This window comes from Columba livia, chromosome 3 (genome assembly GCF_036013475.1).
Source record: "Columba livia isolate bColLiv1 breed racing homer chromosome 3, bColLiv1.pat.W.v2, whole genome shotgun sequence".
In the NCBI taxonomy this organism is placed as follows: domain Eukaryota; kingdom Metazoa; phylum Chordata; class Aves; order Columbiformes; family Columbidae; genus Columba; species Columba livia.
In genome coordinates, this window is record NC_088604.1 from 63,393,077 (window position 1) to 63,417,511 (window position 24,435).

Sequence of the window (24,435 nt, forward strand, 5' to 3'; positions counted from 1 at the left end):
CAGGTATTTGACAGCAGGAAATAGCAGGCCATTTCCCATTAAAATATTTATCGAGCTCTGCGTTGTCTGTCTTAAAGTAAGATTACTTGTGTTGGTAGGGTTCAAAGTCTAAAAAAGTAATGAAATGTAAAAGATAAACTCTCTACAGCAGTGTTGACGTCAGTTTTATTTACATCCTCTATTTTACAGTATTCAGTAAATATGTACAGAAATACATTTACAGATTAGGATATCAGTGTCCATATTTACCAAGAAAAACAGGTAAATAGAAATGTGTTCTGTGTAAGGAATGTGATTGAATTTTTCTCTGGAAAAAAACGTAATTTCTTATTTGCTAGCACTTGACACTGTAACAGTATAATCTTGAGTTGCATGATATATAGTTTGTCTTCAGCTCTCATTACTTGGCAGGGAAGGTTCACAGAAGACATGCATGCCTTAGTTGAACCGTGGATGAAAGGCAAAACACCTGCCAGTCTCCAGATACGTTCCTCTTCCCCCACCCTTCTTCCCAAATGCATACCTTTGCATGCTTGGCCAAACCACACTTTAGCCATGCAGCATATTTGGATTTTAGAAAGATGTGACACTATCAGGATTCATACATATTAAAGAATAAGGGCTAACACTTTCTTGCGTACTATACTGCTTAACACTGAGATCTTTATCAGTCTAAGCATGCATACACGTGATTTAATGTGATACCATTTGTAAAAAGTATGCCACCCTCTTGAGACCCTTGTCTTTATCTGCTTTCAATTACATTTGAAGTATTCAGAAAGTCTCCTATACTAATCCCATCCAAGTTGGAAGCCACATAGCTCATGCATGAGACTGTCAGACATGAGTAGTTACAGATGTCAGTGCACCAGTGGCAGGAATCCAGGAAGATAGATCAAGGCTTAGTCACTGAAAAATACAAGCCAGCACATCTCAGATACATAGCATCGTAGCACCTCATAAGCAAAACGTGTCATGACAGGAAATCAATAACCTCTTCGAAGTGATCTGGTTTTGAAATATTCTTGATTAATTACGCCAGGGTGTGTTTGGCAACTTTGCCTGATCCAGCATTAACCTAATGCTTTTTGCATGAAGCACTATTGTAACTGTTCTCATAAGTCAAATCTGATGGTTCAAGTCGGGTTCTAAAGGGTCAGGTTATAGATTTTGTAATGTCTTTGTGTCCGACATTGCTGCCTTTACTACAGTGTGTAGGCTTTTACTATCCATCGAAATAACAGTTGTTTTAACATGAACAATAGCATTTAGAACTAATTGCATTTGAAGCTGAATGATTCTCCCGAAGTATGTCATATAGTGGGTAAAATCAGTAGGGAATGTCCATGTGTTTTCATGACAGAAGATCTTAGTTCAGGGTGTTCCTCAGGCTTGTTAGCTTACATTCCTTCTCTGCAGAGAAGCAGCTCTAGTAGACACAGAAGCAGGGCTGCACCCCTACCTTTCTTCCCCTGCCTTCCTGCACAGACTTGTTTTCCCCCAACCATATGTGCTGCCTCAGGAGCAGGACCCCAGCCCATGCCTCCTGCCTTCCCTGCACCCCCAGCACGGATCCTCACGTCCCTGCACACCAGCACGTGCTAGTGCTGTACGCACTCGCTGACAGCACATCACACCCAGGCTTACTGGTTGTGGTACCCCTAGGCCCTGCCTTGGCCTGCCTTCTGCATCCTGAGCACAGAGCGCAAGACCAGCAGCATGTTTTCCTGCAGCAGGTGCCATCACCAAAGCCGAGTGCAGCGCTGGGAGCTGCTGTGGTGCCTGGCCACGGCTTATCACCGGTCACCAGGTCACTCAGCAGCGGCTGCCAGCGTCCACGGCTCAGCCCTGTGCCCTGGCACGGGCGGGAGGGACACGGAGCTGGTGCAGTGCTTTGGCCAGGGGCACATGCACCATAGCTGGAGAAGCTCTTCCCTCCTGCATGTCTGCCTTGCAGCAGAGGGCGTGGTGTTCAGAAGACGCAGGGCAGTGCGTGTCATGCAGAACTGGTTACAGATGGATCTCTGGGTGCACTAGTGAGACCACGCTCACATTAGTCTGCTACTGCTTTCTGTAATATGAGAACAAAAAAGATTAGGTTACGTCCTCTAGAGTTATCTATTAAAGGCGTTTGAATGTATTATATAAAGAAATAATTAAAGATAATGACAGTGTCTGTAAGATAAATTATTTGAACCCATTTACAGATAGCTACAGTCATCATGTGACAGACCAAAGTTTGACCTTTGGCTACCTCACCTGCACAACACCCAATAAATCCACCTCCTCTGTAACCACTTCCAAGATTTTACATTTCCGAATAGCATCAAAGAGCCACCATTAGAAAAAGAAACTGCCAAATAATGGTTTCTTGATTTTCCCAAATGTGGACTTTCTTTCCCCAAATTATACTGGCCCAAAGCCCAGGACAGGCAATGTTCAGTCCTGGAACAGTGACAGATTCAGGGTCCAATGTCTTCAGATTAGAAAGAGGATACTTCGGCTACCATGAAGCCGAAAATATCATTCTGTGAAAGCCTTAGTGCTAGCCCTGGAATATTGCCAGATGTTAGAATTTAACATGGCACGTTTTATGTACAGATAAACTTTTCAAGTCAGTTAAAGAGATTTAGAAAACATATCAATACAAAATTATTTTCTCCTTTGGAGGCCTCTGCAATTAGACTCATGATATGGAAGGAAGTTGGCCTTTCGAGCAGAGGAATACTATTTTCCATATGAGTAAAAAGGTTTTAAATCATTGCTAAAATACATCTGCAAGATTTCTTTAGTGATTTTTGTGCTAGGAATGCATGAGGCTCTGTGACTTTACTAGCTCTTTTTCAGCATGACCTGCATAAACAGTCAACCTTCATTCATGCAAATTAAATCTCAGTGATAGATGTAAGTGTGTGTTTGTGTATATACATTGATTTTAAGGATAATTGTAAGAGACAATAATACATTTATTTGCCTAGATAAACCTTTTTGCAAATAGTAGTTTAGGAAATTCTAGGGCAAGTGGCTTAAAGGGTAAGAGGCAAATAAGCTGAACAAAATATGTAGAAAAATTACTTGGCACAACATTGTGATTGATGGGTGATCCTTGCACAGTATGTATGTGTGTGTATGTGCCACATTGTTAGTGGCATGTTTTTTCTAAGGATTTTGTGGCAGAAATAAGGACTTGAGGTTGAAAGTGAATTGGGGTTCATGGGCTTTGTTCAGCTGTGTCAGAATCTGGCTTTGTTGATTCTCTTGTGTTTTAGAAGTCTCCTAACAGTAGCATAGTGCCCACTACCGGGCGCTGGCTGCGGAGTTTGGGGCTGGCACGGAGGAACAGAAAAGTCTGGCTAGCGGATCCCAGCAAAAGGAGAGATGTGACTTATGGGACATTGCACTTCACATGTGTTTAATGATTTCTGGATACATTACATGCTTTAAAAGTAGTTATATTGAACTATACTAAGTTAAAGAAAATAAAACGTGTAGCAGTGCTGTTCCATTTAGCAAAGTGAAACTGGTTTTGCACAATTTTGCTATACCAGATGTGCTGTGTCCTGTCCTGTCCTGTCCCCTCCCTGCCATCATCTTGCTTCAAGTCAAGGTGACCACGGTTTTGATGTGTCAAGTTAAGGCATTACCTGTGCCTGCTAAACATACTGATGGATGTGAAGGGAGGACCTGAGGTAGCTGAGAGGGGCCGGGACAGAAGGGAGGGTGCGTCACCCCGGGAGCTGCTGAGTCAGGGCACAGGGGGGACGCGTGGGCTGGGAGGGTGGGAGCTGCAAGGAAGCAGCAGGAGCTGAGATGGGAGACAGACAGACAGCTCAGAGGGAGGCAGCTGAAAAAGCCTCCAAAAGCAGAGGGGAAGCAGTGCTGAGGGTCAGTCAAGGTGACAACTGGGAGATACTGAAAGGGCTGAGATGTCTCAGAGCTATAAACTTGAATGAGTAGGTTGGCTTTCATACCAAATTTGTGTTACTTCTCTAAACCTGCTTGCTTGTCTTAGGCTGACACACAAGAATGGAACTGAGGAATATGCTGTGGTTCTATATTCCTGTATAGCTACCCTACATAACCTCAAGTGAGGCATGCCATCTCCATCTTACCCTCCTGCAAAAAATGGGATAGAATATCCTGCCTCTACAGATCAGGTCTGCTGTGAGGGTATGTTTAGTAATGCTTTTGGGGTGCTGAAGTGCTTCAGTGATTGTCACTATGGAAATTCTGTAGATAAACACCTATATATAACCACCCTAGACACTAGTGCAGTCATAGGGGTGAGATCGGATTGGCACTGCTATTTCAATGTATAGTATGTACTGCATGTGTCAGAAACAACCAGAACAAACCTGTCAACATTAGGTATGCGTGGAGAAAGTGATACAATTTCTGTTAAGTCAGATATGCTATGTCCACTGTATTTATCAACAGAAAAGAGGAAGGGGGAAATAACATTAAAGAGGAAATGTTAATTTTCTTTTCAAATAACTCTGCTCTCTTATATTGATTAAAAATGGTTGTCCTCGGCTCTTGTGTGTTTGTGGCATTATAGCGTATTGGTCTTTGTTTAGATCAGACAATACTTCTTCCTCCCTCCAACCTACAATAACAATTAACAAGCCGTCTGTGGCTGCCTTGGAGTGCATCCTGTGCATCAGTGTGTCTCAGTTAATAGTCATAATTTCTCATTTGTAAGAGCAAAAGTGCTACCAGCGCTTTCAGACTCAGAAGGGCTCAGACTGACTCAAGGATTCCAATTTATTATGTACCCAGCTCTGATATCCTGCTGCTCTTTTTATGGATTAGGTTGCCTTGGTGGAAGGTATCATCCTTCAGATGATACATAAATACTCTCTTGCCAGCTGTTCCTTTCTCAGAAGTTTCTCAACAAGTAAATCGTAATCATGCCCCTTGTTTTCCTACTTCTTGATCTTGTTCTCCACATTAGTCTGCTAGGAGCATGCAGAAAATGCAGCTTTATTACTGCTATTACTCTACAAATGGCAATGATTAAAACTGCAGGGATTTTTAGGCCTATTAGTATTAGTTTCTAAAGTGGATACACTGGTAGTGCTTTTAAATTATGAGGAATGCACATTGGTCATTTTGCTGATCATTTCTGTAAAATCTTCAATCTCAAGGTGCTGCTGCACAAATCCACGAGAGGTAAGAAGAAGCTACAGACAGATTGCTTCATGCAGCAGCTGTTGAACAACACGTAATCTGGTTGTGAGCTCAGGAAAAAAAAAAAAGTGAAAGGTAACATCCTGCTGATGGAAACTAGAATTTGGAGGGGAGCTTAGAAAGACAGAAGGCAGAGGCAGCTGGCAGATGCAGCAGTTCGCGCGGCAGGGTGCAAAGAAGGAGGTCTCCATCAAATTCATACCAGTGTAAGTCTCAGGCACGGTGTCGGTGCCGCAGGGCTGTTTCCCCAGCAGATGCTGGAGCAGCTGCCCCTGCCAGGGCGGCGACCTCGACACGGAGGCAGCTTTGGGTGGCGGGTGCAGGCACCCAGGTCCTGCCCAGGCTGCGCAAATTCTGTGGGTGAAGGCCCATCTGCAGCCTCTTTGTTCCAGGGAGCACCAGCACTTCCAGGAGGCTCCCAGTCCATCAGGTAAAATGTTGGTGACCTCAAAGCTGCAAGGCCACCTCCTTTCATGTCACTGGGCTTTCACTGACTCTTAAGAGCGAGGGCTGGATGTCACACCAAAGCCTTCTCAACAGAGGTTCATGGTATTTCCGTTGAACTAAAATGTCCCATAGCCTGCAGTTTTTAGTCTGATCAAGTCAAGTAACAAATCACAGTCTTCTGTTGGTTGAAGTGAATTATAATCACAATTTATGTGATCCCCAAATGGTTTCACCATCCCTGCAGAACTGCTGTATACTCACTGGCCATGTGAGAAAGCAGATGCTTTCTTAGACAGAACTCTGTTGTAAAGGCAGTTCTGGACAGTCTCTGCAGATCAGGAGTGGGTGACTTGGGAAGACAGCACTGCCATGTTTGTGCTAAGGACAGAAGATACCAATACACAAAGATGTCAGTTTAGCACCTTTTGAAAAGCTGTAACATTTCCTTTAAAACACAGTTAAAAGGGAGAAGGCCAGGCAAGGCATTGATGAAACAGTGTTAAAAAAGCAGCACTTTGAAAGTTGGAAGATAAAATATATAATCAGGCTTTCAAGAATAAGCAGTTAATTACAGAACTTAATGTACCTGATTTACATAAAACCTTTTTTCCAACTACCTGTTGGAGCACACACTGAAAATGGGGAAGTACAGTCCTCCAGCAAAGCTCAGCTTGGCAGGCCAACACAACAGACATGCTGCCTATTTGTAATGTGGTTTTCGAGTCCCAAATGTCATTAGGCACATACATACCATTTGAGAGGTAGTATGTATTTTAAAAATGTCTTTTGAAGAGTCACTAATGAGCAGAGTTTCTCTCAGGAAGCAATGACGGTGGTTCTAGGAATTAATCCACCTGCAGGTCTTGGGGTGGCTTTTTTGCAGTGTGTGCTAATTCAGCTTCACTCAGAAGTTGCTCTCTTGGAGTCATTCTCCCGAGTATTTTCTGGATCAAATTCTCCATATGATAACCTTCCCGCAAATTCCACCCAACCTTCATACTTCGGGCTGGTTTCTCTCTGTTCTAATGCATCATTACCAGCAGTTGAAGAGTCAACATATTTCTTCCCCACTTGGAAGGTGATGTAACCTAGGGAAGCAGTGCTGTGTGGTGGACACAAAACGGGGAGGAAATTGCAGCTTGCTGCTCTGCAGACCAGCACTTGCTGGCAGACCTGGCAAGTGTAAATATCTCTCAAAGCTGCCTTCCTGCTGCAGGGACAGGCAGTGACGGGACACGACGGGGCTGAGCAGGGTGACGCTGTGGCAGGGTAGCAGGGGCTTACTCCACGCACCAGCTCATGAGATGGTCTTGGCAGATGGATCCCTTCAGAGAGGGGTTAAAAATGGGTCTGAGGGTCACTGCCTTGGCACGCTGGAGAAAAAGGGCTTTGCAGCCAGGAGGGCACCTTGGCAGGCAGCACCATGGTCGCAGCAGAAGTCAACAGGCTACATTTTCCTGCTGGTAGGTACAGTTGCTGGGCCCAAGCTAAGAGCTCCTGCTAAGGGCAGGGTTCAGTTGCTCCCTTGCTGCTGCCTGGACAGGGTGGGGGATACCCCGAGCCTGCTGTCCCCCCATAGCACACGTGCAGCAAGTGTTGCCTTCCTGGCCCATGGACGGGGGCGCTCCCAGGTACCCACAGCATCGCTTGGCTCAGGTCTCCAGGGTCAGCACGGTTGTACCAGCAAAACTGTCTCACAGGAGCAGCTGGTCTCAGTGGGAGCAGAATAAGCTGTCCGGGAAAAAATGCAGCTTTGCTTGTAAATACTTAGTCCCTAATAAAAGTGCCTTATCAGTATAGCATTGATTACTAGTGCTAGCATAGTGCTACTATTACAACACTATGCTAGTCATTACACTCTAATTAAAAATTTGCCCTTCAAGACTTTAAATGGCACGACATAACAACTACTGGAAAGCTGTTACAGCAGCCAAACGTCCTCACCATTTAAACGTGTTATTTGACCTTCCTCATTCCTTAGTCTTCTCTCAAGTAAGCCCCTGGAGATACTTTGACAAAGAAGGTGAGAAATGTTCTCTCCTCCAGCCTGCCAGTAAGTAAAAGGGATCGGTCCCAGAGATACCAGTTGGGCGTCTTTGATCAGCATGACGTGACCTTTAACAAACAGGTCAAGGAAGCATCAATGCTACTTTCTCTCTAAGCCTCATTGGCCCAAGTTTATTCAGAAATCAGGTGGCAAAAACATTAGAGGGTATGAAATTTCTGGACTCCTGCAGCTTTCCCAGCCATGGTGGATCCCACTCCAAGCGCATTTGACCGCTGCTCACCTTCACTAGGCTTCAGTCCAGGTGCCAATCTGATTCAAATTGGGTATTTATAGCTCCAGAGTTGTCATTGGCACTGTTCAACAGAAGGTATCCCTGCCTACAAAATTTCATGGTTTTTAAATTAAGGGCTTTGGAGAGCCTGCAGTGTAGGAAAGAGAAATTTTATCTTGGTTATAGTTTGAGTAAAGCACCTGAAACAGCTTTTTAGAGTGGCAGTCTCGCTGGAATATTTTAAACCAAAGTTCGTATTCGGATTTGTAAATCTGCAGTGTTTGCAGGTAGCATTGACATTTGCTATAATGGGCTAAGATTAAAGAGACACGTCTCTGATTTCCTCCTTACACTTTTAATTGCACTGTACTTTTGACAGGATTTTATACATAAACTCTTTAGTGATGCAGCTCATTATCCCTTTTTCCCCCATCTTACCTTTAGAAAATAGCAGAAGGGAGAATTTAGAAAAATAATGGCCTATTTTATTATATAACCACAGGAACTGGGAGGAGGGAAAGGCAAAAAAGACTCCAGATTAAGGGTTGATTGCTGAAATTATTTTAACTACTTTTTAATTGGCAAGCTGTTGAGTTGTTGTCATCAATGAAGAGCACATCAACAAGCAGTATGTAACATGGTAAACATTTCAATTGAGAAACAGAGCTTACAAGCTCCGTACCCATCAATCCATGTAACGAAGAGTTAAGACTAAGTGACTGGATCACAAGATTAGACTGTACAAGAAATATCAAGGGTGGGGTTTGGAGTTAAAAGTCTTTGTTGTCTTCTGATTTTTTTTCGCTCTGAAAAGGTTATAGAACGCAGGGCAGGAGGCATTTGCACAGCCTCCAGCTACCCTGCATTTTGGGCTGTGCAGAGTGAGGAACTGATCTCTGTCTGAAGACCTTTTTCATACAGATGCAAGATGTTCAGGTGAATCTCCAGGGCTTGCTTTGCCGTCAGTCCCTGTTAATGGACTCTGAAGATCCTGCACAGTTTAAAGACCTGTCATCTAATAGTGGGCACCTCTATTGCAGACCACATGTAAAACATCTTTGCGTTCCCTTGATGCTGATTTATACTGTTCAAAGGGATGGGGGCGGAACAAGTTGTTAAAAGATGAAAAAATTGAAAGCTCCACTAACTGCTGTATTATCCACCTGACATTCTCCAAATGCTAGTCATTAATTACTAATGCCTTGAAAATCAGAGCAGTTATCCAATTCAAATTACGTTACATCTCTGAGCCAGAGCATTTCCATTATCTTATTATTTCCCATTCAGACAATTCTTCCTTCTCTGCAGTTGTTCAAGGCCCACACTCTGCTGTTTCCTCTCATTTGTACCTGTTATCCACACAAGGTTATTTCTGCTCCTTGTCTGTCCTGCCTTCGTGTAGGTAAAAATCAGTGTGGGTTAACAGCGTAGTTATTACTAATTTGGCCCTCCAGCTTCCCCAGAACTACATGTGCACACCTGATGGCACAACACGGCCAACGTAAGTCACAGCCTTCTTTTCCAGTGGGTGAGCAAGTGTTGGGGAAGGATGGAACCTAGCTTATGGCTTAGGCTGCCCTTGCAGTCCTCACACCTGCAGACCTGCCAGTGAACTAGGCAGGAGAGTTTGCAGCCGTGGTCACACCAAGCCCCAGGGCCAAGCTCTCAACCAAAGTAAATCCCTTTAGACACCAGCGATAACTTGTCCCCGTCGTGGCAAAGCAGGGTGTGATTCTGGAGTCACCAGTAATGCTGGTTCTAGGTGAGCTGTGTATTGAAAAATGATGGGGTTTATTTTCTGGCACGTTCGTGTTTCGCTTATGTATATTTTCATGCCTGCCAGCACTGTGAAATCTAGACATCGAGTGCTGGGGGCAGGCTAGATGCTATTTCTCATACTGCTGACATTAATTGGATGAACAGACCTTCTCAGAAGGGGCAGTATGGGAAACGTGTGTGGAAAAATGACAGAATAAGGGTTTTCACAGCTAAATAAAGACAAGTGGCTGAAAATGGTTTTTACAGCTTTGGCTTTCTTATGTTTTATTTGGGAATCTAAAACCATTTTGCACAACAACTAACAATTAAGATTCACAACACCTATCCAAAGAAGATAATTGCTCCTGTCTTACAGATGGAGGAGCAGAGGTATTGAGGCTATCATTTGAAAATATGTCCCCTGTTTTCAAGGCCCCAGATTGAGATACATTTAAACGTAATTCTCAGAAGCATTAAATACCTCCATTTGTATTCATTCATTTGGCATTGTTTGTGCTTAGAGTCTCTGAAAATCAGATGCGGTGCTTCCTAACTTGAATGGTCAAAATAACCAAAAAGTGACGTGGCAAAGATAACAGGGCAACTCAAGGCCAGACTGGGACTAGGACCCCGTGTCCCTTCATGCCACATCCCCTTTTTACCCACTGAGTATCTGCCTTGGAATCCTGGACAAAAGGAAAAAAGGACCTTCTGCTCACTCAGTTTTCCTCTGCTCTCTCGAACAATTGGGCATTACAGCGACGATATTTTGGGGGCTATTGATCGGCTTTAAGAGTCGTTTTACCTTGTCTTTCTACACATCGAGAAGTTATCTTCAGGTTTTTGTGATTCAGTTTCTTATTATAGAACTAGCATGGAAATGCAGTGAGAATCATTTATATCACCTGGTTTTCCCCCGTTGTTTTGTTTTTTTCAGCACACAACGGTTTTGCCCTTTGTACTAATCGAGATGAGAACAACACATCATCAGTATCCCAGCAGGAGCTGCGGACTGGCTGCAGTGTGCACCTTCGCCGTTGGCTATATTTTATGGTAAGGGCTGTACACGCTGTGTTTTTGTGTTGTATAGGGGGTTTTGTACTGCTAAATTTGGGCACATATTTCATTATGGATATAATCGCTAACAGATTCACAGTGCATGCCTCGTTTGGTCCAAGACCTGGGCTTTGTCTGGTTTCCCCAGATGCTTATATTTTTAGAAAGTATATGCCAAACCTCACACAACAGGAATTTGTTGAACAATCCCATGTAAGCAGTGGTCTTTCCAAGGGTACATTTTTCAACCTTTTTTCAAGCTAAATGTTTTTCTTGGACCTTAGTTTTATTGCTTAGGGTTTTTGTTCTATCAAATAAAATTGAGGATAGGCAAATTATTTCCTGCTTCAGTATTTAAGCAGCGAGAGAAAAGATAGACCACTGTCTTTTTTCTTTACTAGTTCATAAATTCTTTTTGTAAAATTGATTGCAGAATAAGCCAGTAATCCAAACACTCTGTAGTTTGTTTTAAAAAATGCAAATGTTTGTGAAAAATTAAACTAAAACAGAAGTAACATTTCTTACACAACATTAAATTAAGTCTTTGGGCAGTTACTGTTCAATCACCTGACTTACATCACAGAGTTCATTTACTTTGGTCATTCTAGCATTTTATTTTTCACTAAACCTTTGTTTTATTTACAATGCTTCTTTGATACCATATATTTTTTATCCTTTCTGTAAATACTTCATGACCCCCTGTTTACTTCTTTTCTTTCCTCTCACCTCACAACACCCTTCCCTCAGCTAAGGTGATATTTTCCAAAATTGTGGGTAATGCTGCTCTTTCCACCAGTCAAGTGACATAAAGCTAATGAGAGAGGACCACGGGCTCCAGGCAGTACTGTCACACTGCTTCAGCTGTGCACCTCACCTCTTTGCTCCAAGGAAAGAGAGCCCGTTATTCATGCGCATCCACGCACGCTGAGTGACCATAAAGTGCCAGTAATCCAGCTCAAGTGGGATCTTGTGTCCCAGGACAACAGTCATGTTCTGCCATTTGCTTTTATAAACATACACATCCTTATTAAAAAAGAGTAATTGTAATTGTAATTGTAAAGTAAGGGCAGGCTCATGCAAAAAGGCGTGTAATGATTCCTGTGGGAGAAAGGAATTTTTTTTTTGACCTATATATAATAATCCATAACTGTGATATTTCTCGACCTTCTTTTGAGGAGCCCCTAGAGGCAGGTTGGCAGACTTACTATACCTGTGATCTGACCTCTGTTGCAAGTCCTGTTTCTTCAAGATCATCCAAGTAAACACATGCAATAGTATTCAATAGGTACAGCAAATCAAAACAATCCAGTCCTGCAAGTGAAATAAAACCAGATGTGTCTTAAAATCTTTTAGGAATCTGTTAGAATGTCACTGTGATACTCACAGGGCTTCGTCCTGCCCACTATGTACAGCTACATCCTACGGCTACAAGTTTAAGATAACAGGAAATTGTAGGACAAGTGAAACAGAAGAAGATTCTGTGTTAAGAAATGAGCTATTAAGCAGATACTCAGTTACAGTCTATGATCATCTCCCTTTGCTCTTGCTGTTTATTTGTTTTGCCTACACATACATTAGTTCCAAAGCAGACAGGGCTAGTCTCAAGTGACTCACCTTCTTCCAAGTTGTGATTTCTCTAAAGATGGTTTAAGAAAATTACTTATTCAGCCTAAAGGTTATCCTGCTAAATTCTGCACTTGCAGCCCATTTCTCCTTCTGCTCTTATGAAAGAAGATCACTGGAGAAGAATGAAGACTACACTGTGCCATCATCTGAAAGTTCTGTGTGTCTTCAGCCTATGAGTTATTGAAGCCTCTATCCAACATTTGATTTAGGCTGCAGGGCAAATCTTGCCTTGATGATATCAACACAATGTATCTGACATTCACAGGTTTGGAAAATCTACCATAAAGTATGAAAAGTGGGACTTTTTTTTATCCCTCTCACTCAGAGTGTGCCTACCTTTCACTAGTGAGGTCCACTGTCTTCCTGCTGCTAAGTGACCACATCGACACAGAGACCTTAATCACTTAGAGTAGGGATGTCAAACTCGTTTTCACCAGGGGCCAAATCAGCCTCACAGTTGCCTTCAAAGGGCTGAATGTAATTTTAGGACTGCATAAATGTATATAAATGTAACTACTCCTGATGTGGCCCCTGATGAAAATTAGTTTGACACCCCTGATTTAGAGGGTTTGGTATTACTTAATTTGGATTTGCTGGTTGATGTGCCCTTTAGACCCCTCAAGGTTAGCCCAGTGTATTAAAATGGAACTACACCTGCAAGTGACCTAGCTACGTACAGCACGGTAGAACTTCATTCCCTTGTACCTTTGGTTGTCCATGGGTCCCCTCCTGGGGCTTAGTTCTTGGTTTATGGTTTTTTACCTAGAAGTTAGGGATCTGCTGCTTGAGAGTTTGTCCTTCTCCCTACGTCACTTTTCCCTCAGCAGAAGTGTTTTTACTGCAACTCTCTTGGTATGGAGTGGAGACAGTTGCTAGTTAGATGTTCTCTATGTTTTGCCTTGAATGTTGAACTCTCTCCCTACCTTGGCCGAAACCTTCTTGCCACACTACATGATGATTCTATGATAATTGTATCATGTTGCACCTTGTACTGTGAAGGAGCATACGGGACAATATTATTTAGGTTTGATTCTGTTCATGCATTTTTTCAACTCCAAGGAGAGGAGAGCTTCTGTTTTATTTCACAGGTGACTGAATCTTTTGCATATGGAAGAGATGGTGGAGTAGCAAGCTTTTATTATATATATTTGATAAATGAGAGAACTGGGAAACAATTCTGAATAGAATAGTTTGTACACTGAAGCTGGAAGAACATAGCTAAATAATTGGATATCCCCTGAGCATTACTCAGAGACACATTATCTGAGAAACATCCTTTCTTGAAGAGTACAACTTTTTTCTACTTTTCTCTCTTTTTTTTTTGAGTTCTGTCCCTTCAGGCAGAGAGAATTTGAGGAGGCACATGTAGCTCACGCGCTCTCTGTGCACTCCCTTGCTCTTCAGGAACCATGCCCAGGCAGAGCACACACAGTCTCGCTCTGCCTGTTGCAGACCATACATGGACTTTCAGGATCAAGGCCATGGGATAAGATGGGAAAGGCCGATTGGCTTTATTTAGCATGGCTCGAAAAGGTCACAATTCGTATTGAATTGTTATATCTAGACAGTGCTAAGAAAACCCAAGAGCTTGCCAGTACTACCAGAAGATACTGCCAATGGGTGTATGGAGTTGGTTGTCAGGGAACAGAAAAGAGCCAGAAATGTGTTGCTCCTTGTAATAAGAATGACCTCATGGTAACTAATATCAGAGCTTAATATGTCCCTAAAATAAACTGAGACAAATATGTTTATTTTAAATGGTTTTCTTGTTCCTTCTGCTTTTGAGTGCTTGAGGATGCCAAAAAAACAGACCCTAAGAACCTGACTCCGCTGCTCCAGTCGTGCTGGGCTACGTGTTTGAGAGCAAAAGACTTGATCTGCTCTCTTGTTCCTGTCTCAGGCGCACTGGGAGCTGCCTCCACGTGTGCCAAGCATGGACTTGATTCATTCTTTCATTCTTTGAGAAATCTGTTTAAAGAGCTCAGGTACCTTTAAACTTTCATTTGAAAATAAAGTTTCTCTTGAAGTGGCTTTAGGAGTGTTCTGTAGAATTGCCAAGAGAGAGCGTTTAGATGGCGTAATTTGCTGAATCCTTCTTGAACGAATTTGAGAAAGGAATGTACACTGAGAATTTGGAATGAATTTGAGATCGATGCTGTCAGCCTTGCTGTAGGATTGCCACCAGCGATTCTCCATAGAAGGAGAGGTAGATCCGAAAGAGATGTTGGCAAGGGCATAAGGGTGCGGAATGCTAGGGCAAACCTTGACTTTCAGAAGAGAGGAGTGGAGAGTTAGAGCATGAAGTTTGGTGGGAATTGACAGCCATATCGATGAAGATGGGCAGGACTGAGAAACCAGAAGGATTTCTGAGGTTGCTGGTGGCGATGGAGCAAGAGAGACACAACATGGCTGTGCTGGGATGTGCTGAGGGTATGTATGTAGGAAAGGGCTTATGAATGCTTTCGGAAGTGAGCACTGGGGACAGAAATTCAATAGAGATCACAGGAATAAGTGGCTGTGGAAAAAAAAAAAAACAAGTGAAAAGTACTTGAAGTGAGTAAAAGAGGGAAACTAGAACCATGGGTTAAAAGAGAAATGGGTAAGGGACAGGCTTTGAAATCAGAGTGGAAGGCTGATGGAGAGGTGGGTGATAGATGAGACAATGCAGAGGAGGAGAAAAGAGTTGGAGACAGATCTACTCAGAACAGGAAAGAGTAGGAAGAGGGAGAAGCAGCAGAAATAGGCCAGGAGAAGATGAACATCCCCTGTACTTGACCCAGAAGGAGGGTGGGAGAGCAGAAGTGCTTTTCAGCGAGAGAAGTCTGCATGGATCTGCAGCCTGTTAGGTCTGACATAGCCATTACGGACCGTTACATTCTGGTTCCCCTCCACCTCCACATCCTCAAATGTTTCAGTCAAAGCAACAGTACAATCACAGATGACATGCATGGAGAATACATTCTCACTTGCTTGTGCAACTCCTTAAAATACAGCTCAAGAAGGCATAGCAACCATTACTATATTTAAAATGAAATATTTTTTATAAAAATAGATTACTTCCAAAGATGACAACACCGTGCAGCAAATCAGCAGAGTTTCTGTCATTCTGGCTACCTGTACATAAACACAAATTTCTGCTAAGCTTTGTTCACCCCTGAGGATGCCAGCCCCATGTCATGCTGAGTATGTTTTGCTTGTGACATTATTTGCAGCTGCGGTTTTCAAGGATTTGTCCTCTACTACCTGCATAAGCCACTCCATACCAGTAGCACAGTCTTATGACCACACAGGACTATGAGCACATAGGACTATGACCAATAGAACTATGGACCTGTGCCCAGCATCACCCAGATCAATGGAAAATAATCCAGCGTAAGAAACTGGAACAAGATGGGATGATTGCTGTTATTTCCTAACTGATTACTGTTTATTGAACTTATATTTTAGTATTTAAAATTTCTGAACAATGTAAATTCCAGGTGTAGGTGACTTAGGCCTGGCTGGCTGGAATTATAAGAAGCCCAGTTTTAATATGGCTGAGATCTTAGCAATTACGATTAGATGCCAAACAAGCATTTGAGAGGGAAGGGAAGGGAAGGGAAGGGAAGGGAAGGGAAGGGAAGGGAAGGGAAGGGAAGGGAAGGGAAGGGAAGGGAAGGGAAGGGAAGGGAAGGGAAGGGAAGGGAAGGGAAGGGAAGGGAAGGGAAGGGAAGGGAAGGGAAGGGAAGCGAAGGGAAGGGAAGGGAAGGGTTTATGAAACTGTGCCTCGCATCAGTCAGTATTAGAAAGCAAAAGTAGAACATATTTATTGCGGGTCATTGTGCTCCTGCCTCTGAAAGGACAGGGCTGGTCCTTACTTTATAACCACAAATGATTTGTTCATTCACGTTTCAAATGACTCAGCTGCTGTAAGCCCATCACCTCCTTTGGGAGACATTCCACAATTTCATAGTTCTGAGTAAAGTTCTCACTTTCTGTGGAAAAGAGAATGATGCTAGGAAAGATCATGAAATAAAAGTGTAGGAAATGGCCACGTTCTGTTGTTTGGTAAAGAGTAGTCACAATGTGAACTGGCCTAGGAGATGTGTGGGACCTAAGATTCAGCCTGCCTTACTGCCACTTACTGGAAACCTGAATGGCATAGGAGATGTGGGAGAGGATTTGCTGCTGCAAGAAGTAGCCAGAAAGGAACTGCCGTAGTAGATCAGAGTAATTCAGTCATGTACCCAGGCTCTAGCTATAGCTAATGTCAGATGCTTCAGGAAAAGATTTAGCAGACCATTTTGGAATAACCAGCCTATAAGGGAAGTTTTCTTCTAAAATCTATGTCAAAAAGCAGATGCTTGGATCCTTCAGTCTTGACAGTTTATATACCTTATACTGTTTGAACTTAAGCATAACTGTAGGCATCCTTATTGCTTCTACAGTCAGCTGGTTCAGAGGCTTGCTAGACTTGCATGAAAGGGGCCAGAGAAACAAGTAGACTTGGAAACTTGTATAATTCAATCATTTTTTTAATAGCTTGCTTTCAGTGATGTATCACTGAAAGATAGGGTAGAGCATTCCAGAGGTTAATCATTCAGAAAGATATTACCATTTTCAGATTTGAATTTCTTGTCTCTGAATTCTATTGAGGTGCTTCTTCCGGTATGAGGAAGAGCATTGCGAGCTCCTCAGCCACTTTATGACATGCATCATTACTCTATGTCCTCTCATTCACTGCTCTTGAAAAGTTACACAGCCTCTCACCTCATAGTCCCTGTTTCCAGAACATGTAGTACTGATTGTTGTTTGGCTGCAGATTTCGCTGAAGGACTCAGCTTGGGCAGGAAGTGAGTCTCAAAGTTCAGACCAAGCTGTGACGCTTGCGCAAGTACATGCAAACTCCTGAAGCCAAGAGCGGCCGTCATGCAGAAGCAGCCATTTTCTGCAACATCTCCCATTGCAAAATCTTCCAGGTGTCATGCTTATCTGCTGGTATATCTACATGCTGCGCTTGCTTCCACCAGGACTAAGTTTTACACATGCCGTTGTAACAGCTGCATTTCTCAAAACGACAGGTAGAGCACACATAAGTCGCAAAGTTCCGACATTTTTTTATAGTTAGTTTTCCTCATTAACAAAGAATAAATGTGTATGTATCTTCTCTGCATATTTTTCATTTCCTCCTGATTACATTGATAGGAGAAATATACATCATCTACTGTATACTAGAAGTGGAAAAAAGCTACAAAGTCACATTTTGACAGATTTTTTATGAAGAAGCAATATTGTGTGCTTTCAAATAGATTTTTCAGATTTCTACACCAGCTGGTTGAGAATTTCAAAAAAACACCTTTTTTTAACAGACATTTTAATTTGAATACAATGTATAAATCTTTCCATTCCTTCTTTTCTTACCAGTTCTAACAAATGGCTAAATGAGCTCGATGACACATTAATCTTTGAAAACACACGATTATGTCTACATGGGCTGCCATGGAATTGAAACACAGGGAGGCTCAAGTTAATTTTATCCTCTCAAAAGTAGCCAGTCCAGTTTCAGCTTAAACCTTTTCTCCTCAGTTTATTTTTATCTAAACGACCCGATTTTTTATACCTGTTCAATAACAGGGTCTTACATTTGGTCTAGATTTGCACTCCTAAGTAAATCTTAATGCATGCTTCCCTGTGCTTATCTAATAATGAGGTTGGACGGGAATAATGACTACTAGGATTGCAACATTGAAGGCATTCATTAACGTTAGTAATCAGCAGTCTTGTGTGGAAGCTTTATGCCTACTGTTGATCAGCCCTTTACTGTGCATGGTCGTCGAGATAGCTTATGTTCCAGCAGGAACGAGCCCGCTAAGAAAGGCCATCAGGTGAGGTTTCCATGGCAGCCGTCATCACTTTCCTGCTCCTGTTGGTGGTAGAGACAATGCAGGAGCAGCCAGTGTGTCACTGCTCGGTGGAGAGGAGGCTGATATTGCTCCATCCCATTGTAGCGAGCGGCGTGGTACAGCTCATTTTAAGGAAGATGAGGGTGGGTGATCAGATGGGTTTGTGACCGTTGTCTCCCGAGTGGTGCTCGGTACGTCTGGTGCTCAGGGCCTGGGTTCCTGCAGTGCGGCTGCCCCGGGGACAGGCGTACAACACCACCGAGCACAGGAGCAAGTGCCACCGAGCAGTGAATGGGCTCCTGGGGTGGGCAGCGGGGAGCAGAGTGCATGAGCAGTGCTCAGAGACCCCAAACTAACCGGGGATAGTTCAAACTAACTCGGGAGCTCATCAGTGACTCATTGGTTGGATTTAGAAAATATTTCCTCTTTCCAGCATAAATGCATTCTAATAAATGCTGCCTCTACTTGGTTCATGAAGTTTGCTACATAGGCGCATTTTAGAAGGTCTGTTGAAAAGTCCCTCTATAAAGGTGCTTTATAGTGCTGGGCAGTTTCATCCAGGAGTGAAAAAGAAGCACTGGCTTTTTTCCAAGCTTTTTCCTTGGAGCTTGTTTTTCACAGGGTAGTCAATCATAAAACGAAAGCAAATGAAACTGAAAAACATTGGGTAATAATAGACACTCCCTGCTAAGCCAGCCTGGGAGTAGAGGACATCCCATTGCTTCTACCTAACTGTCCCATCTTTTTCTTTGATCAAAAGGAACACGGTATCCCCCTGTTACCATGGGTTACACAGGAACCCTTGATTTTTTTCACAGATGCCTTTATCTTGCCAGGTTAGTTCTGGCACAGAAGAATATTGTGGAAAATAACTGTAAAGAGCAGAGACCATTTTCCGTATGTGAACTCATTTGGAGAAAGGGTTTTTTATCTCCATCTAGATCATGCAGATTAATTTAATGACACATGTAAAATCCTACATGAAGTGTCCAACTGTTAAGGGTTTGGCCGTAATAAATGTTTTTCTAAGGAGAACGCAAGCTATAACAACCATGTACATTTCCAGGGTGATGTAAAATCATTAAACAGGGATTCTGGACTCTCTGTGTGACAGGCACTTAATGTGAACAGTTTGGGGCGAACTTCTGTGACTCTGCCCTCCAGGAGCCTATGACTGTTGATCGAGTGATCAAAAGTCTTCCTTAAATGAAAAAGAAGTATTAGCAAGTGAAGCGAATCATATGGATGTGGAAATCCCCATCAATAATCGTTCATGCAGCTGCTGAGTCTTCTCTATCTGTGCTTCACTGTGCGCTGCTCTCTCAAATTGATGGCTCGGAAAGAAGAGATTTACATTCTCGAGGAGAGCCCAGCAGTTCGTGGGCCCCAGCCTGTCTCCACTGAGCACTTTTCTCAGTTTCCCAATTAGCTTCCACCTACTGGAACGTGTGGACTTGCTCTGCTCCCTCTGACTTCGCCACTCACCGTGTCAGATCTCAACACAAAACCTGTTGCTTGAGAGGGTACAGGTGCCCACTGCGGTCACACCCAGAAAAACCACGTACCTGGAGCACTTCTGCAGAGTGCACCGCCATAAAGCTGACACCCTGTCTCTTGACTTAGCGTGCCAACAATCTCCAGTGTAGCTGAGTGCTAAAAATCTCTGTGTTACCAGCAAACCACCGTCATCCCTTTTCCTGTATTGTATATTGAGCGTGGAGCTGGGCAGAGTTTCACTGATTAGGTGGTTTCTTTGTTTTTTTTAATGTTTATCCTACCAAAAGAAAAATTATTAGATCCCAAATGATACCAGGCTACTGAAAGCAAAGGAGGAGCAACCTGAAACACAAGAGCTGAAGAAATTATTCTCTCAAAGATAAACTGAACCTTATGTTTCTGGCAAACCCAAAAAATGATGCACTTGCCAGGTGTAGTGAGGAGAAACAGCAGAAATACATAAACGTGAACAAAATGAAAGAAGGATGTTGCAGAAACCAGAGAGCTGGGCTTCGCAGGAGAGCCTGGGAAACACTGCTCTTTGGATGAAGAACCTGTTTGGAACAGAGGGTGCTGCAGTTTCCATACTGCCACACAAAACAGGGGTGTGTACTCCTCATAAACATAAATGCAGCAAGGAAATACCTGTCTACATCAGAACATGAAAACTGGCCAACTGCTCCTAATACATTTAAAACAAAACCGTAAGAATGTGGGAAATCAGTCACAGATTTATCATTTGCGATGCCTGTTCTGGGCGGGTGTCATCCAGGTGCTCGGTTCAATTGCAACTTGCAGCCCTTTCAAACAATTGCTTTTTAGGTTACAGTAACTAAGCCTATAGCCCAAGCTGCTTTTGAAAAACAGGGCTGTAAGAGTCAGTACTTGCTATTTTTGTTTTGTTTCAGGGTGTGCTGGATTCACCATGTTACAGGAGTGTGGGTGTACCCGCTTCTTGAGCACCTCAGCCCAGGTGTCAAAATAATCTTTTTTGCAGCTGCGGCTGTAGTAATTAACATATTGTACTTGGTGGGAGAGGTCCTGAACAACTACATCTGGGATACCCAAAAATGTGAGTACTGTTCTAGGAATATTAACTGATGAAATACACCGTCAGGACTGAAAATCAAGAACGTTTTAAGCTTGCTAAAACAAAGGAGAAAGAAGTTCCAATTGAAACATCTTGCTTGCTTGTTCTTAAAAGCAGCCAGATGAACAGAATGGTTGTTGGAGAGCGTGATGAGCTATGAATATGTGTTCTGTTTTATAACTTCGAATACTAATTTAAGAGCTGTTGGCAATTACCTGAGAGGTTTACAACCCATTAGTTTACAACCCACTTATTAGCTGATGAACCCATTAAATGTAGCTAGAATAAAGTATCGTTCTGTGGGAATGATGTTAGTAGTAAGCTTAGCTTAGAGATAAAATATATTCTTCTATTATTTTCAGGTGTAAAGGTGTTTTCTGCTTATAGATTTACTCAAGGAAAAAGAATATGTTCATGTCAGTAAAATAACAGGAATCAAAAATCACCTTAGTGCAGGGTAAACATAACTCTGCAGAGTCTACATCATCTACCCTGCCTAGGTCACCCTGTTGAGTAGAGTAAAAGGGAAAATAAGACAGAAGCAAGATTAAAAGTAGATTCCTTTAGTCTGTGAAAGATGTTTTTCGTTATCAAATTGCCTGAAATATGCAAAATAAATTATGGAAAAGCCACCTCGCTGTTCCACAGCATGCATAACAAAATCCATGGTTCTTGTGACCCTCCACCCTAGAGGAGATAATATCGGTCAGATCATTCTTCCAACCTCGCCCAAGGTTCACCATGGCATCATTATGCCCTCCATCATTTCCTCAATTTGATTAAAGAACATTGATCCAAAGTCCTTTGTGGCTCAAGCACTTGCAAAGCAGAGAATGCCGTGAGTCACCTGCTGGTTTGCTGTGCTTGAAACACTTTGCATGAACCTAACCTGGAGTGTATGGCAGGCACACCACAGGCAGCAGAGATGTAAAATAATGCCAGTCTGCCACCGTGCGAGACTTGGGAAAATATTATTTGAAAACCATACATTTAAAGGGGGCTTTGGGGCAGTTAAGCTTGCAAAGCAAAGCAGTCCACCATGAGAAGATTTCTGGGGTGAGAGGGGCTTGTTTTGGGCTTGGAGTTTTTTCCTCTTCCTCTGGAGATGCATTAAATAAAATCTCACTACTGACAAAATGATTTGCAGTTAGTTTTTCCAAGTTAAACCGCAAACATGGTAGGAAAGGAAAAATTTGCCCTTTGTACAAGCCAGTGTCTGTCCACAGTTTTGAGGGTGTCTGCATTCCTGCCAAACTATTTGATGCATCTGCAGTAGAGTGCTTCAGAAGAGAGGAAAGAGGCTCTTTTGAAAAGGCAAATAAAACAGCTCATTTAAAAACTATTGGAAAAGTTCCTTTCAGCAGAAAGCAGAAGACTCAAGATTGGCTCTCAAGCAGCCTTGTAAACCCACTGTAATCTTTTGGACGCAGCCTCTTGTTTTGGTTGTTAAACCTTCAAGTATGGCTCTTCCATTCCATGGGTTTGCCAGCAACACCCAGGGCCATTGTACTTGGGCTGCTGGCTACGCGCAGCCCCATTTGTTTCCATGTTGCTTCTTTCGGCAAGGCATCTGCTTTCTAACAGCAGATGGGTCTTATTGTTTCCCATATTGGATTAATTAACTGTTTTTCAAGTGGCTTTTGGTGTACCTGCCATCTCTGTGTATATTGCACTAGCAGGTGATCTTACTTGTGACTGGATTTTCCTCTCAGCATTCTCAAAGATTGCTTCTCTTTCGCCTCCAGTCCTCGGAAGTCTTTCTTTTCCAGTGTGCAGCAGGCCTGAAAACCTCCAAAAGAAATATTTGTATTTGAGATGTCTGGCAGAGAGGGCTTAGTCAGAAGAACAATACTTTTGTCAGATACCAATAGTAATTCATTGTCCAGGAACAGGCATATGAAATAGCTGAATGTTTTCATTGCCAGAAAAAACACAATCTGCTGCCCGGCCCAGACTTTGCTCAGCATAGAAAAGAGACAATTCCTGCTGCAAGGATAAGTTATTTAAGGAGCCCTACGCTCAGCCCTCCCGATATCACTGAAAGACATGGCTGTTACAAGAAGAAAGATGCACCCTATCAACAGTAATTGACTCTTCATTCTCGTACTCTCAAAAAAGGGAGATGCACTTGCAAATATTTAAAATTCCAATGTTGAAATGGAGAGGGGGTTAAAGTTAGTGAATTCTGAAACACAATTTTTAAAGCTTGCTTTTAAATAATGTCAGCCGCTTTGCTTCAGCTATAATAACATCTACTTCAATTTGGTTGTAGGTGAGCAGGGGAGGTGAGGGGACGGACTGTTCCCAGACCCCTGCAGCATCCAAAGGCTGAGTGTGCGGCAGGGGTGCGGCTGATTTGAAAATGGTCTGGAGGGAGGGAGGGTTGTGCAGTTCATTACTGGACAAGCACTGCCATCAGGTGTGCAGATGCTCCTTTCATTCACAGCAGGTAACACATGCAAGGGCATGTGGGCAAGTGGGGGAGAAACAACAGCAATAAAGGAAAAGAAAAAAAAAAAAGGAATGCATTAGAAGAACCTCTCTAAGTAAACGCTTCATTTTTATTCACTGAGAGATGTTTAAAAGCTGCTCTCCATGTGTTTTCAGGTATTGAAGAAGGAAAAGAAAAGCCAAAATTGGACTGAATAGTAAAGGCAACATGGAGGATTGTTTATGGCTCCATGGAAGATTTCTCGTCCCCGACAGAGGTTGGCTTGGAGAGGAATCTTTTGGAAAGGAGGAAATTTAATGGGCCCTCTGCTCAGTGCAAGGATATTTTGGGGTTTTATATGGAGGGAAAATTATTTTCACTAATAATAATGTTTCAACCTCCATTCCTATTTCTCCATGCTTGCATGTGACATACACACATAAGATGTATATTGATCTCCATGGCATTCTCAACATGCATTTCTTGCATCAAATAAGTCATTAAATCATTAAGTCGTTAAATCTTTTAACTTCCACCAGGAAGAACAATGAGTCCAGTCTCTGTATTGTTTGAGAAAAGCTTAACCAGATAGGTCTAATATGGAGAAACAGAACAATCCTATATATTTCAAAGTACAGTGTAAAAATACGATAGAAGTTAATTGCATGAATGTATACAAAGAATTCAATCCGACTGAAATATTAATGTAACACTATGTAACAGCTGCCTTAAATCAATGATGTTAATAATTTTATCCGTCCAGTAAAATCTTATTTGCTGTGTTAGACTATCTGAATATGATGCAACTTTTCTTAAATAGGCCTAAATAAAGATCAAATTATCCCTGTGTTTCTGTTTTTTCATGTTAATTCTTGAAATTCTAGATGGATTGATGGCATTCGAATGATATCTTTTCAGATTTTCCAGTGTCAACTGTAGATGATAGTACTTCTACATGAGGATTTTTCTTCTTGTTTTCCTAGTACAAGACCTGATCCTGCATTTTCAAGGTGTAAGTTCTCAGTAAATGGTCTGAGCTGTTAATGTTTACCAGAGAGAGCATTTAAGTCTTACTTCAGGAAGGCACATAAGCAAACATTTAAAGTTAAACCTATGCCTGTTTGTATTAGGAGTTCAGTTGCAAATTACTAGCGATCGTTTAAACTTGTCAGGATTCTG

The 24,435-nt window shown here is 42.5% G+C and overlaps 1 protein-coding gene and 1 long non-coding RNA gene across 3 annotated transcripts in view; one reads left to right on the top strand and one right to left on the bottom strand.

Annotated features, from left to right (window-relative positions):
* Nucleotides 1-24,105, top strand: part of AIG1 (androgen induced 1) — a 120,586-nt gene extending 96,481 nt beyond the window's left edge. For both annotated transcript variants that reach the window (XM_005507681.3, XM_065057254.1), the window contains exons 4-6: nucleotides 10,612-10,727; nucleotides 20,644-20,807; nucleotides 23,433-24,105. In XM_005507681.3, coding sequence (XP_005507738.1) covers nucleotides 10,612-10,727; nucleotides 20,644-20,807; nucleotides 23,433-23,470 — 318 coding nt within the window. In that variant the 3' untranslated portion in view covers nucleotides 23,471-24,105. The remainder of the gene's footprint in view (nucleotides 1-10,611; nucleotides 10,728-20,643; nucleotides 20,808-23,432) is intronic.
* LOC110362768 (uncharacterized) lies at nucleotides 148-10,617 on the bottom strand. Its single transcript, XR_002420385.2, has 2 exons — nucleotides 5,899-10,617; nucleotides 148-2,071 (listed from the first exon to the last, which is right to left on the bottom strand). It is a non-coding gene; the product is annotated as an uncharacterized LOC110362768 (long non-coding RNA).
* Nucleotides 24,106-24,435: the final 330 nt, after the last annotated feature.